General features: G+C 46.8%; 1 protein-coding gene across 2 annotated transcripts in view; it reads left to right on the plus strand.

Moving 5' to 3' along the window:
• akt1 (v-akt murine thymoma viral oncogene homolog 1) overlaps positions 1–12,852 on the plus strand; it is a 23,740-nt gene continuing 10,888 nt past the window's right edge. The window contains exons 1-2 of one of the 2 annotated variants that reach the window (XM_057011822.1): positions 1–249; positions 4,207–4,391. In XM_057011822.1, the coding sequence (XP_056867802.1) occupies positions 4,346–4,391 (46 nt within the window). In that variant the 5' untranslated portion in view covers positions 1–249; positions 4,207–4,345. The remainder of the gene's footprint in view (positions 250–4,206; positions 4,392–12,852) is intronic. The other variant, XM_057011821.1, reaches the window with a different exon arrangement.

Here is a 12,852-nt window from a genome sequence, read left to right on the forward strand (position 1 = left end):
TAGGACCCGGGAGAGCGGGCCGCCACAGAGGCATTGCAGACAGCGCGTTTGGGAGGTGTAGTGGAAGAAAGGCAAAGAAACGGAGTAAATGAGAGCACTTTTGTCCACATTGTTGAAGGACTTATCAACTTATTATACCGCTGAAACATCTCCCTAGAATGAAACGGACGCGCTGTTGAATCCCTGCCCAGGTAAACGTCCGCGCTTCCGTCGCACGGTTAGACTACAAGAGGTCGACAGCTAGACAGGGTAGGTCCCCATTGTACTTACATGGGATGCGGTTATTCTCACCCGAGCTGCCCTGCTAGGCCCCATATCCTTCTCTTTCGCTAAATGCAAACCTGAAACGAGGTACTTTCCGGACTTCATTTCGCCGGGGCGGTCATTTCGTTCTTTCTTTCTTTTTTAAATAATAAACGTCCTGTTGTAAATTAGAACGCACCGTTGTTTTTGTTAGCCCCCCTCCCTCCCACAAAAAACAACGGCTCTCTCCGCAGTTGTTAACCATTCATTTTTGACAATGACCACTTTGGAGAAATCCCTCGGGCCAGAAGATCTGCAGCCGTGTTACTTTCAACAGTCCACTTCCATGAGAAAGTTGTTTTTGCTGCTACTTTATGGCCCTGCAGGCAAATGAAAACAAATGAGCTCAACCACAGAGCAGCTCTTTTATTGTTATGAGCCATCACTGCGATTGTTTACTTGGATATACCGGGGAAATTGATATCCAGGCAGAGGTCGGGCGCTTTGCTAGCTTGTTGTTGCTCTGCATTAGCATTGGACCTGTTTATTTGTTGACTTGCTGCATCTTGAGGCCTCAGGACCAGCGTACGTGGAGTTTGGTCTGTGTTTAAGGACATGTACCCCAAAATGGGGGCAGTGCATTAGTAACATGCGTGTGTGGAAGGGGTTTTCTTCATCCTGTGCAGTCTTTGTCGTGGCCATTCGTGCAGCCTCGCCATTGATACTTGCAGGGATTACATGTGCATGCAGGGGCTGGAGAGAGAACATTGTCCCTGGGCGTGTTGCTTGTAACGCCTTCGGTGTCCAAATGTTTTTATCAGTCATGAGACCACGTCTGTAGTAGTGTGTGTGTGTGTCTGTCTGTCTGTGTGTTCTGGCATGTGACCCGGGGAAGACGCAACAAGCTGGTGCAGTGATGCAGCCGGTGACTGCTCGCCTGTCCCCCCTTTTATTTAGAAAAAGCCAGTCACCTCCCACCCAATTCCTTCAGAGCCCCCTTGACGTAAACGTGCCACCAGACGTGTGCAGAATTCAAGGAATGCTGGAAATTGCTGTTCCTGTACACAGACAGACGTATTGTGCCCATTTCCCCGCCTGTGCCAGAGAGCCTTTAGAATCTAAAGGCTAAAGTTTAGATGGTTCATCACAGAGGTGGACGTACTTTTCATCATGGTGTCCTCATCACATGATGTTGCCCCCGGAGTCATCAAACACAAGACGGCAGCCTAAAACTTGTACTTTTTGTTAAAATCAACGTGGAGGAGGGTTTTTCTTTTTTAAATATCTCTCTGTTATGAGCTTAAATAACATAAAATGACAAATTAAAAGTGTATTTAAATGAAGCTGGTTTAAAACTATTGGTGATGGAGGGATATCAATTCACCGTCTGAGGGTAAAATGACATAAGCGGCGTGGATCCTATGCCAAAGTTGGACGGGCAGCATTTGTCGTGATTGGTTGTGTGTTTCCGGCTGTGCTTTTAGGTTTCATTTCCTGTTACCTATTTTGGAAGAAACATGGGCTTCAGGAGAAATTCAGCGAAGAATCAAATCAAACGGTGTTTTTCTACATCGCTGTAGAAAAATGAACTTACAAAAGCGAAGGGTGAGCTAACCTACAGCTCCGGCTGTAAAAGCTCCCCATTTGGCCCAAGACAGGCGGATTATTTAAATATTATGTCTTGACATTTGCTTTGGACCGCAGCTTTCTCCAGCAGCACGCCATGGTCGAGGGGCTTATTTAGGGAGGTGTTTTCGCAGTTAGCCTCCCTCACTTGAAAGTGTCGGAGCGACACTGTTTATTCTCATACGTCTACCAGCAATATCCTTATAAGTGACGTGTTATGTGGGAACTTAGAAGAGGAACTTCACACTATGGCAGATCAAAATTGTTATTGGTTCTATTGTGGCAGTTGAACACAAAGCCAGAGTCACGTCGGGGGCTGTTGTCGAGCGGCAGGTGAGCCTATTTGATTTCATTTAATTGGTTTGAGCATTTTAACATGATTAGCTGCGCGGCAGACGCTTTCCTCCCTTGTTTACCCTCTAGAGACAGAAAATAGAGCAAAAACAGTGTCGTGTGCATCGATCTGCAAAGAAGGAAATCGCACGGTGTTGATTTTCTGTCGTTTGTGTCCCAGAGACGGAATGACTGTGTGGCATCTTCACAACGCCCATTTGCATTGAATGGGAATGCCCCCTCCAAGCCGCGCAGCCAGAAATGAATGAGTGAAAGCACCACTGACAGCGGGGCAGGCAGTGGCCCTCAGAACCATGTGACAGACAGGGTACTGGGTTCATTCAGTGGCTGCTGGTTGCAGCACTGGCAGCGGCCCAGCTTTTCCACACAGGCCACAGAAGCAACAGGTCGCTCCCTTTAAAACAGCGCTCTGTTTTGGCTCCCGGACCGCTCCAGCGCACATGCGTTCACCCCAGTTTGTCTGTCAGACATCTGCAAGTGTATATTAAAGTTTATTTGAGCGCATTGTCAGATATGTGGACGGTTTGTGTGATCTTTAGTTCCAATAGCGCCCGCAGCCTGAGCGCCGCAACCGTCCGCAACGAAAGGGAAAAAACCACAGAAGCAATAATAAACCTGCATTTCTTTATTGATGGAAGTGAACAGAAAAAGGCACATTGATGGCGCATTTGCTGACAGATGTGTTGGAGCCTGAGGGCGTTCTAATATGACACGAAGTCTATCAATAGTCACATCCACTTCCTGTTGTTGTCCCCACTCGTACGCTGGATGAGGCCACTCAGACAGAGCTCTCTTTTGATGGCTGTGCAGTAGTGGGGGCATTGATTGGAGTCAGTTGTCAGATATTACGGCGTGCACTATGTGACATTTGTGTGAACAAGTGTGCAAATTGATCGTCTTTTCCTCTGCCCTGCATTCAATGGCGTCTTTATGGTAAACACGATGAAGAAGTCAAGGGTTTGGTCCTGATGGCCCGCAGGTGGCTTAGTAGCTGCATTTGAAGAAGAGCCGATAAATCTGTGAGGGAATTCTGCTCCGTTTGATGTCCCATCAGATGATTTTCAGTGCCCTCTGGCCATATTTCCAATCGCACATCTTGACTCTAGTTGTTTGTCTGGTTTGATCTGTACTTGTGTGTAAATTAGCACATTTCTTTACACCCTTACACACATGCCGCCAAGCTGTAAAGGCAGAGTTTGTTTTTCTGTTCCTCCTGTTAGTAGGTCGTCCTATAGACACCAGCACTTTGCTGTAATGTTTCCACCACAGGCCAGGTGCAAATAAATCATCGTTCATATAGATCACACAGGAATTATCTACTTTCTCAAGACTTTTCATCAGTTCATCAGAATAGACATTTCAGTCCCTGCAACTTGTTTGTTTAGACAACAAACTAACCGCAAGGTCGATCGAGAAGCCGTTTCAGCACTTTTACCCCGAGTGTGTGATCTTTATCACCCTATGGTGTCGCGTTGTATGTCAATATGTTGTGGGGTTTGATGTTCATTATGTATTTGGACGAGGCCTTTTAACCTCAGCATGATTATTTCCTTATTTTTAGAATTTTACTATTTTTGTTTTCGGGTTGACGTCTAAAGAAGCTGAAGGTACAGTTATGGTCAAGGCACGTCTAAAACAGGCCTGCAGACTTTTATCAAGAAAAAGGAACTACAAGAATTAGATCATTTAAAAAAAATCAGTCTGTTTCCCTGTAATATATATCTGATATTTAGATAAATCACACACACATTACTTTGTGAATGCCCAAATTGAAGGCTCACACACACACACACATTGGATCCAAGGTTGCAGGTGCTACATGTAAAAGATTCAAACTGTGATTTTAACACGCTAACTGGACAATAAAGTCCAATTTATCTGTCTCCTCTGCCGTGTTGACCTGGGGGTTAATGATCAGACAGGTGGAAAAAAAAATCTTTCACCTCTATTTGAGGCTAATTTTTACTCTTTTTCCACTAATAGGTAACCACCGGTGACGAGGCGGTTGTAAACCCCAGGACCCCGTCTCAAGCTCCTCCACAGGGCTGAGGGAAGCAAACTTGGGAAACAAAGCTGCAGCTCTCCTTGTGGGAAACCTGGATCCTCCACCCTGCCCACCAACATGACCAATGTGGTGATTGTCAAGGAGGGATGGCTGCATAAAAGAGGTATGTGCACAGAAAGATAGTACTTTATAGTTGATTTATTTTTAATATTAAAGGACATTTCGCTGCACGTGAGACAGGCGTGAGCTGAATTCTAACGTTTTATGATTTATTAAAGCTTTTCTGTTATTCAGAAACTGATACCTGAGAATTTTTATTCACTTGCTTTAGGAAAAATAAATACAAGTTTCAAAAGCACCTTTGCACATATGTTTTCTAAGAACTGCAGAAATGCCTGAATGAAGTACAGGGTGTAATTGATCACTGGCTATCTTTATTTAACTAGGCTGTTTTCCATTTCTAACGTTAAAAGTCCTCCAACTGCACGGTCCCTGGTGGACCCAGTTTGTGGCATGGCACGGCTCTGTCGGGTGCGAGTCCTGTTGTTTGGACGAAAAGGCATTCCTCACATACCTGTTGGCTTTGAGCAGCTTTATGTGTGCATACAAACACTGCCTTCAAACTGTGGCTGCTTTACGGAACCCACACCATCGTCGCCTCCATCAGCACGGAAGCAAAGTAGGATGAGGAACGTCTCCAAAACCAATGGAGGCTCACGGGGCTCCGCGCCAACGAGCCAGACTTTTACGGGAAGAGGGGAAAGGAAGACTGTGACTCAGGGGATAAGGTAATGGGAGCAGGTCACTAAGAGGGGAGTCCTGGGACTCTGGCAGGAACAGTGTGCTGCTGTGGTGTGGTAGTCCTCGCTCCCCCTTCTCATGACTTGGGCTTGAGCATAACAGGCTGCTGTTATAGGAAAGGGTCAGCCTGGTTTGTCTCAGCTGGACACGCCCAAGATTTTCCAGTGAAGGAAAGGATAAATCAAAAGTGTTGAAAGTGCAAATTCTCCTTTGAAGATGGACAACTAGGATAAAGGTTTATTTGTGGGCTTAACTGACATTTCACAACTTAATACAGCCTCTCTCTGTGACCTTGCTGTCTTTATCTCTGGTTTATGTCTTCTTTATTTCCCATTGTGTTAATCGCGTCCCCACACTGGCACAGGTCCATTTTTCCAAATACAACGGAAGTGTTGATAAGAGGACGGTGTAAAATGTAACTGTCAAATAGTGACTAATAGAGAAAACCGCACTGTTCAGGAATAGCGAGTGGGCATATCGTTGCAGCAGATGCGCCCTGCGAAATGTCACCCAGAGTTTCTGTGTTTGGATTGGAAGGCGTCCACCTGCCTCCTCGAAAGGAAGGTTTTTAGTGTCACATCACGGTCATGCGGTCTTTGCCCCAGAGCCCCGGCACAGAAGGCGACTCCGCCGTGGTCCCTGCTCCCTGTCCATCAGCCCGGTCAGGTAGCCCCTGCGTGGACGTTATCATCCTGAGCTGCTCCGCCAGTGGAGTTTGTTTGCGTGCTGGCGCCAACCAAGTGACTCACATCTACATGTGGGCGTAATAATAAATGGCTTATGGCACTTCTAAGTGTGCTCATTACTCCCATGTGTACGCTCAAAACACCAACTGGATGTTTTACAAAAGAGAGTTCTCCATATGTGTGTGCGTGCGTGAGCTCAGTATATCTACCGGTAAACCTCAACACTACTGTCAAAACAGTCAATTGGGAATATGCTCAAAAGTTGACTTCTTTATTTCCATCTTAATGCCCTTTTATACATGATTTAGCAAGAGCAATGATTTCACAGCAGTGACAGGCACTTTCTCTGATTCCTGCCCGGTTAGTCACATTCTGCGTGTGTTTGTAGGCTCCATGGAAGCTGCAGGAAGTGGCACGAGCGCCGCGTCTAAACCTTCCAGCTGAGCTAATCTGTCATTAGGGCTCCAGACCTTCTTCTATGGAGCGCTCTGTGCGTTTGTTCCAGACAGGCTTGCTCAGTGAAATGATCTCATTCTGAAGGACACACCTTTTGACTTTAAGCTAAAGCCTCACTCCGGCGCTGAGTCTGGTCTGCCCGAGTGTCAGGTCTGTTATCTTGGTTGTCTTCTTTGGAAGGACGGGTTTGGAATGCAAATATGTGAGTATGTGGACGACGCATATTCATTCAGAAGTCACACTGTCAGCAAGACATGACCCAAACTCTCGTTCAGTCCTTTTTATGTGCCTACGGCCTCTAGTGGCCACAGAGTCGGGGCACTGTGTTATTTCTTTTTCTAAGTATGTTTTTCCAAAGTTTCCATCAAAACCGAAGCGTCGCCAGACATCAAAGAGGCAGATTGTGGGTTCCTGAGTTTCCAGGGAAGTGCTGCGGCCAAGAACCCAGTGAAGCTCGGCAGAACAGCGCCCGGCTTGTCCTCCCCTCCTTCACGGCCCTTGTTTGTTTGAGTCATTTGCTTTCTGACAAGTATAAAGAGCCAGCCCCTTCGTTAGGCTAACGAACTCCGAAACAACTGTTGGATTCGGGTGGCACGCTCAGCTGGCTTGGACGCATGCGGGGGTGGGGGTTTGAGGCGGGGGAGGCGACGGCAGAGGGTGCACTAGTCGCGATGGGGAAGAGGAGAGACAGAAGTCCAGCATCTTTTTGATGTTCCCAGAACATTGCTCAGTGACCCAGGCAACCTTCGGGAGAGAGAAAATGGATGTTAGGCGCAACGTGCCACAGAGACCCTGTCATGGTTTGGTTTGGGGCTCATCAGCTGATTGGCTCCTTTGCTGGTCATGTGACTGGGGGATCTGAGCTGCTGCTCCTCCAAGTGAAACCTTGTTGGTGGTCCAGTTAAAGTGCATGAGACTGAGACTGAGGCGGAGGTTGGGGGAGGGTGAAGCATGCGTGAGCGATACGAAATCCCAGACACAGCGGTCAGTGATGCAGAAAATGGTTTTTCATTGGGGTATTTGGACATGCTGGTATTTTCAAAACTTTATTGTCTCAACACTCCATTAATAACCCTAGTAGGGAAAAGTTGTGGATCCTCCCGAAGAGAGCAGGCACATCTCATTAAAAGCGTCCCATGATGCGGCAGTGCTGATGGCCTCAGGTCGTTCTTCCTGACTCACCCAGGGACCTCCACAGCTAAATATTGTTGCTGTACATAATCGCTGCTGTGCACACAAACAGACTCATTGATTCCCATTTGCTCACTTCCTAGCTTGATGCTAAAATCTTTTTTTCCCCAAGGAGATGTTTAACAGAGTCATGTGACACAAAGACACGTTTTTCAACTTAAAGGATAAGTATAAACTGTGGAGTTTATCATTATGTCTTCCAGTTTTTCCCTCAGTCAACCAGAGGAGGAGGATCATGACATAGCATTTGTATTTGTATCAATTAATTTAAAAAAAAACTCTTTTCAATAATGATTTTAAATGACATTTTCAAAGTACCAAGTTGTTCACAGTGGTGGAAGTTAAAGTGTGAGGCACACCTGGGACTAGAGCCCCTGTGGGCAGCGTCCAGAAGCAGAGGCTGTCACACCAGGAAGCCAGCAGACCCCCTGCCCTGGGTAATGGGAAGCAGTCTTCCTGTTAAATGTGGTGGAGAGAAGTAAATTACTTGGGTGCATCTGTCAGCAGGACTGGTGGCGGGGACCAGGAGGCTGATGCATCTCCAGTGCTCGCCTCCGTGCTGGAAAACCCGCTGTGTGCTTACTTTGCTGTGCAGAGTCCGCCTGCTCGCCACAACTGTGGTGCTCAGCACAACTCCCTCTCCTTCTCTCCTATTATTCCTCTTTTCTGTTCATGCCCATTGTTTGTCATCCAAGTGCATCTTTTTTTGCTTTTGGTCACAGTGTTTTGGTGTTTTTTTTGGTTGGAATGTTAATATATTTTTCATTTATATACCTTCACGCAATGCCATGGAGCAGGAGTGAGTATTATCCGGACATTCGTTTATTTGTTTGTTTACCGTGTATTAAACTAGTTAACTAATCCATTGCTTGCTTATTTATTGAGGGACGGGGGCAAATCTCTGCCACAGTGTGGAAGGGGGAACTTCCCACAGTGCCTCTATGGTAATCAGCAGGTGCCACTCACCACGGAGAAGAACTGAGGGCTTTCTTACAAGCGTGAGAAAGAGGGGCAGTCTCCATTGCACCCCCCCTCCACCCCCTTGCTTTTTTCCTGTTGGGGTTGGGGTAGTAGCACCAGCCACAGTAATACAGGGAGAGTGAGTGGAGGCCAGTTCAGCTCTTTTCCATAACCTGTTGATGCTGCTGCCAAAGCCCTGAAAATTGACCCCCCCCACCCCCACCCCCATCCAGCTGCATGGTGCAGAAAAGGGTAAATAAAAGGGTCTCGACCAGGGATGTCAGGAGGACACGGGGGGGGAAAGGGCGTGGGTTTGGGTGTGGTGGGGATGGACAGTCGGATGTGACACGCGAACGATAAAGTTGGATGAAGAATCATCACTTCTGCTTAATGCAAAGCAAAGTGAGATGGTGTCAACCATCCTGGTTCAGATCTTCAAGCTATATCTTGGTTGCTATGGTGACTAGTTGTCACAAATGTCCTATTTAACAGCGTTTTGTAGCATCTTACGTAATGGTTACGGCACGTTGAATTAACAGGGCCCGGATTTATCCGGTCAGCTGCGTTTGCAGATTGCTGTTGCGAGATGCCCCACGAGGAGCACTGCTGCTCAAAGAAGGGGATGTTGCAGAGGGTGTAGTTTGTGGGTGTTGGGACTCTGTGGAGACCTCTGCATCAAGGAGCCCCCTCTCCTCTGGAGTGGGCAGCCCGGGGCTCATTAAGATGCAGGGCACAGGGTGGCAGGCTGCAGCTGCAGCCTACACGCAGAACCCCGGCAGAAAAGGGCGAAGGGATGGCGGGGGCGGTTGAGGAAAAACCAACAAAAGACGCGTCCCCCTCCCCATCTCCCTCGCTTTGGAGTTCTAATTCCCTAATCCTCAACCTCCGCCTAACCCCCCTCCCCCCACTCCCCTTCTCATCCGATTCTCACCACTCAGACACATGCACGGTTCATGCAGTTACCACTGGCTCCCTTCCTCTTAACACCGAGCCATGAATGGCCAGATTGGGACAAAACCCAGCAGCAGCACCCTCAGGAAGTCCCACCGCTGGGTGCTAAACACTGAGAGGTGCATTTATCTGACCCTATCATGGTTCCGGCCACTGCGCACTGCTGGTTTCTTTACACGTTCATTCACGTGTCATTTATTTTTATGATTATAGGTCATTTAATGCCAGAAGGATGCCCTTAATATCTAAATATTATTCATTATAAAAGAAAAAGATCTCATTCAAATACTACAGAGGAAAAAGGGAGAACGAGTTGGTGGCAGATGGTGTCTTTGTCTCCTTATTTGGACATTACGTCTCTTTTTGTTGCTTCCAGCGAAAGCTGTATGATGCGTCTTATTGAGAGACAGGAAACAACTGAAGCCAGGACCACAGCATCACTTTTTCTGTCATGTAAACATGGACAAGGACAAGGTGGTCCCTTGTCCAGCGTATATTTTCTCATTTCTGCTTTTATTCATTTGTCTTTCTGACGTTCCCATCTGGCTGCGCTGCTAAAGCCACTCAAGCCACATTGACCTGCAGCTGGCTTCAGTCAGCCTAGAAAATAATATTGAAACATCTTATTGTTGGAGCCAGAGGATCCGCCAGCATCTCTTAATGAAAAGTTTTGAATTCGATTTTACATTTTATTCTTAAAAAACATCAAAGCAGGAATTTTCATGTACCCATCGGAGAAACATACAGTCTTTATGATTAGCTTCACCGCTACATAATCAAACGCAACAATAGAACACGCTTTCATATCCAGCTGCAGCTGGACCTGTCCTGTCCCCCAGTACCCAGCCTGCGTGTCTGTGCGTGTGTGTGTTTGTGTGTTAGTGTTACAGAGGGCGTGGCTGCAACAAACACACACACATACAGACATGCAGCAGTTGGCAAATAAAGATGAATTCTGTTGTGTTTGGCAGCGGTTCTCCGTTCATTATTTTCCACTTTACCCAGCGTGGATCCCAGACCTCAGCAGCTGCTTGTCATGTAAAGACACTCTATCAGGCCCTGACAGCTCCTCCCATGCACACACCGCATGCATGGCTCATACACACTCTGCCTGTGTTCAAGCCCCCTCCCACTGACAGTTCTACATATGCAGGGAGCATATGTAGCGATCTATCTCACTAGCATTCCATCCTGCACAGCACTTAGCACACTGTGCCTTTCTCACCCCCCGTTGTTTTCCCATTTCTCATCTGGCGGCAAATCAGTCTTCCTATTCTTTGGTCTTTCCACCCAAAGTTGGCTGAGTTCAGCCACATGTTTGCTGTCACGTTCGACTTTTACTGGAGCAACTTTCATTCGCGGAGTGAGTTTTTCTGTCAGAAACAGATGCGTCTGTGTTTCAGCAGCAAGCTGACGTGAAGCTGAAGGAGCTTCTATCAGATGTAGGTTGTGGTCAGTCTGTTTGCTGGGCCCGTTTCCTGGATAAGGGGAACATTTTGACATCAAGAGGGTTGAGCTAGCATCAGCAACGATGAACTAGCTTAAAAGCAGACATCTCTTTATTGTTGTGAGGCCCATTGTCCTTTGTCAGATGTCTGCACTGTTCATGTACACAGGATATTCTTGAGGTTTTTTGTTTTTTTAGTCCTAACTTGCATGTAGCGTTTTGTTTCGGCATTGCTGTTGTCTACATTTGAGTCAACACTTGAGCATACAGCTGTGAGTTTCACTTTCTGATCATGTAGGTTCTTCAAAAAAGACCAGTGTGAAAGGTACAAACTCAATAAAAGCAAAAGAAGAGGAAATGGGTGTAAATAGGAAGCAGACAAGGGTCATCTTTGTTGGTTGTGTTTAGAGTGCAGACTATTCGGGGGCTGTGTGTGTTTTTCTCGACAAAAAGAGACACACAGTCCGGATATCGCTGCTTCCACTTCTGTCATGTGATCAGGTCTCTGGTCACAGATGGGGGGAAAACGCAGTGTCTTCCCCCCCATCTTGAAAGAGCACACACTAAAGTAAGGATGTGTTTTTCGGATGTAGGGTAGCTTCATGTCTTGGTGCCACATCCTTTTGTCAAACTTGTCTAGATTTCATACAAAAGATAACAAAGGAAACAGCTTTTGCTGTATATCATCCATCTGTGGAATCTCTTTTTTTTTTTTATTTCTTGTTCATGATTAACACCACAGTAGCACTTTTTTTTTATCACACGCAGAACATCATGCATTAAAGCAACTTAAACATAGCACACCAGGACTTCAGAGCAGCTTTTGTTCTAACGCATCCATGTGACTGAGGCTAGTGGGATAGTGACAGAATCCTCAGCTGCTACGTCACCCGCGACCACCCGACCTCATCCTGGTAGGTGTCGTGCGTCAGTGCGGCTGGCAGTAAAAAAGCCCCGAGCTTCTCCAGAGATGACCGTCGCTGTGCGCTATGTCACGCAAATACCCGTCCCTCCGGACAAAGCAGTGTATCCACAAAAGTGTATTTACACTCAAGCAAACACATGCGCGCACATAAACACCTGCCTCCCCCATTACAAAACGCTATAATTTGTTTTGCGGCGCTCCTGCTGCCGACTCGAACGTTCTAAACTGTGTCGATGAGATAAGCGTTTGTGTTGTGTTGTGCCTCATAATGTCGGGTAGATCCTTATTATGTTGTCTGTGTTTTGTGCTCAAACCGTCCTCGCTGTTGGGTGGCATGAACTCTAGGAGGGGGTGATTTGGGTCAGCTGCAACCTCATGACAATGAGGCACCAGCTGAGGCCCAGCTGAGAAGCAAACAAGGCGACTCAGGAGGCTTTTCTTTGTGTTGAACAGTGGCTTAATTTGACCCAGTGAAACCTGCACAGCTGCCTGCACTCTTAAATAACATATAACTTGTGTTTTTGTGCTGAAGTAAGGATGTCTGCTGCTCTCGAGGGGCCCGAGGTAAATACACCGGCGCGCGTGTGTAGGAGACAAATGTAGAAGTTGATCACTGAGGCGTGGAGTTTAGAAACAGACGAATGAGTCATTGCAGCCATTTGGTACATTAAAACGGGCATGAGGGAAGTGGGATTTCTGCTCGTGTGTGGTTCAATTAGGAAGGCACATGTCAGGCCAATTCCTAAATTACATTTTTAGAGAAAACAACAGCAAACCAGAGAAAAAGTCTAATAATGCTCTCAACATCTGCTGTTCAGGGACAGTCGAGGTTACACTATTTCACGTGCTTTTTGCACATGACTTTTTAGAAATTTCCACCCATCTGTTATCTTGAGGAAAAAAAATAAAAGGGAAGACTTAGTAGAATGGTAGAATCTGAAGCCCAATGATCAGCCGGGGGGGGGATGAGACATTTTCTAGCTGCGCTCCCTCTTGTCTTTTGTTTGTTACCAGTTTCATCAGTCAGGAGTGTGTTTTGGGCACAGTAACAGAAGGTCAAAGTGATAATCGCCCACCTCCTCTTCCCGCTGACAGACGCCCTTTCTTTTCGCGCGCGTCGCGTTTCTGTTTCGGTAGGAAATGGTGCGATTAAGGCCAGCTTGCTGCAGCCCTGCATGGGGTTAATACGCAGCTCCATAATTAAAAA

Source organism: Takifugu flavidus, chromosome 16 (genome assembly GCF_003711565.1).
Source record: "Takifugu flavidus isolate HTHZ2018 chromosome 16, ASM371156v2, whole genome shotgun sequence".
In the NCBI taxonomy this organism is placed as follows: domain Eukaryota; kingdom Metazoa; phylum Chordata; class Actinopteri; order Tetraodontiformes; family Tetraodontidae; genus Takifugu; species Takifugu flavidus.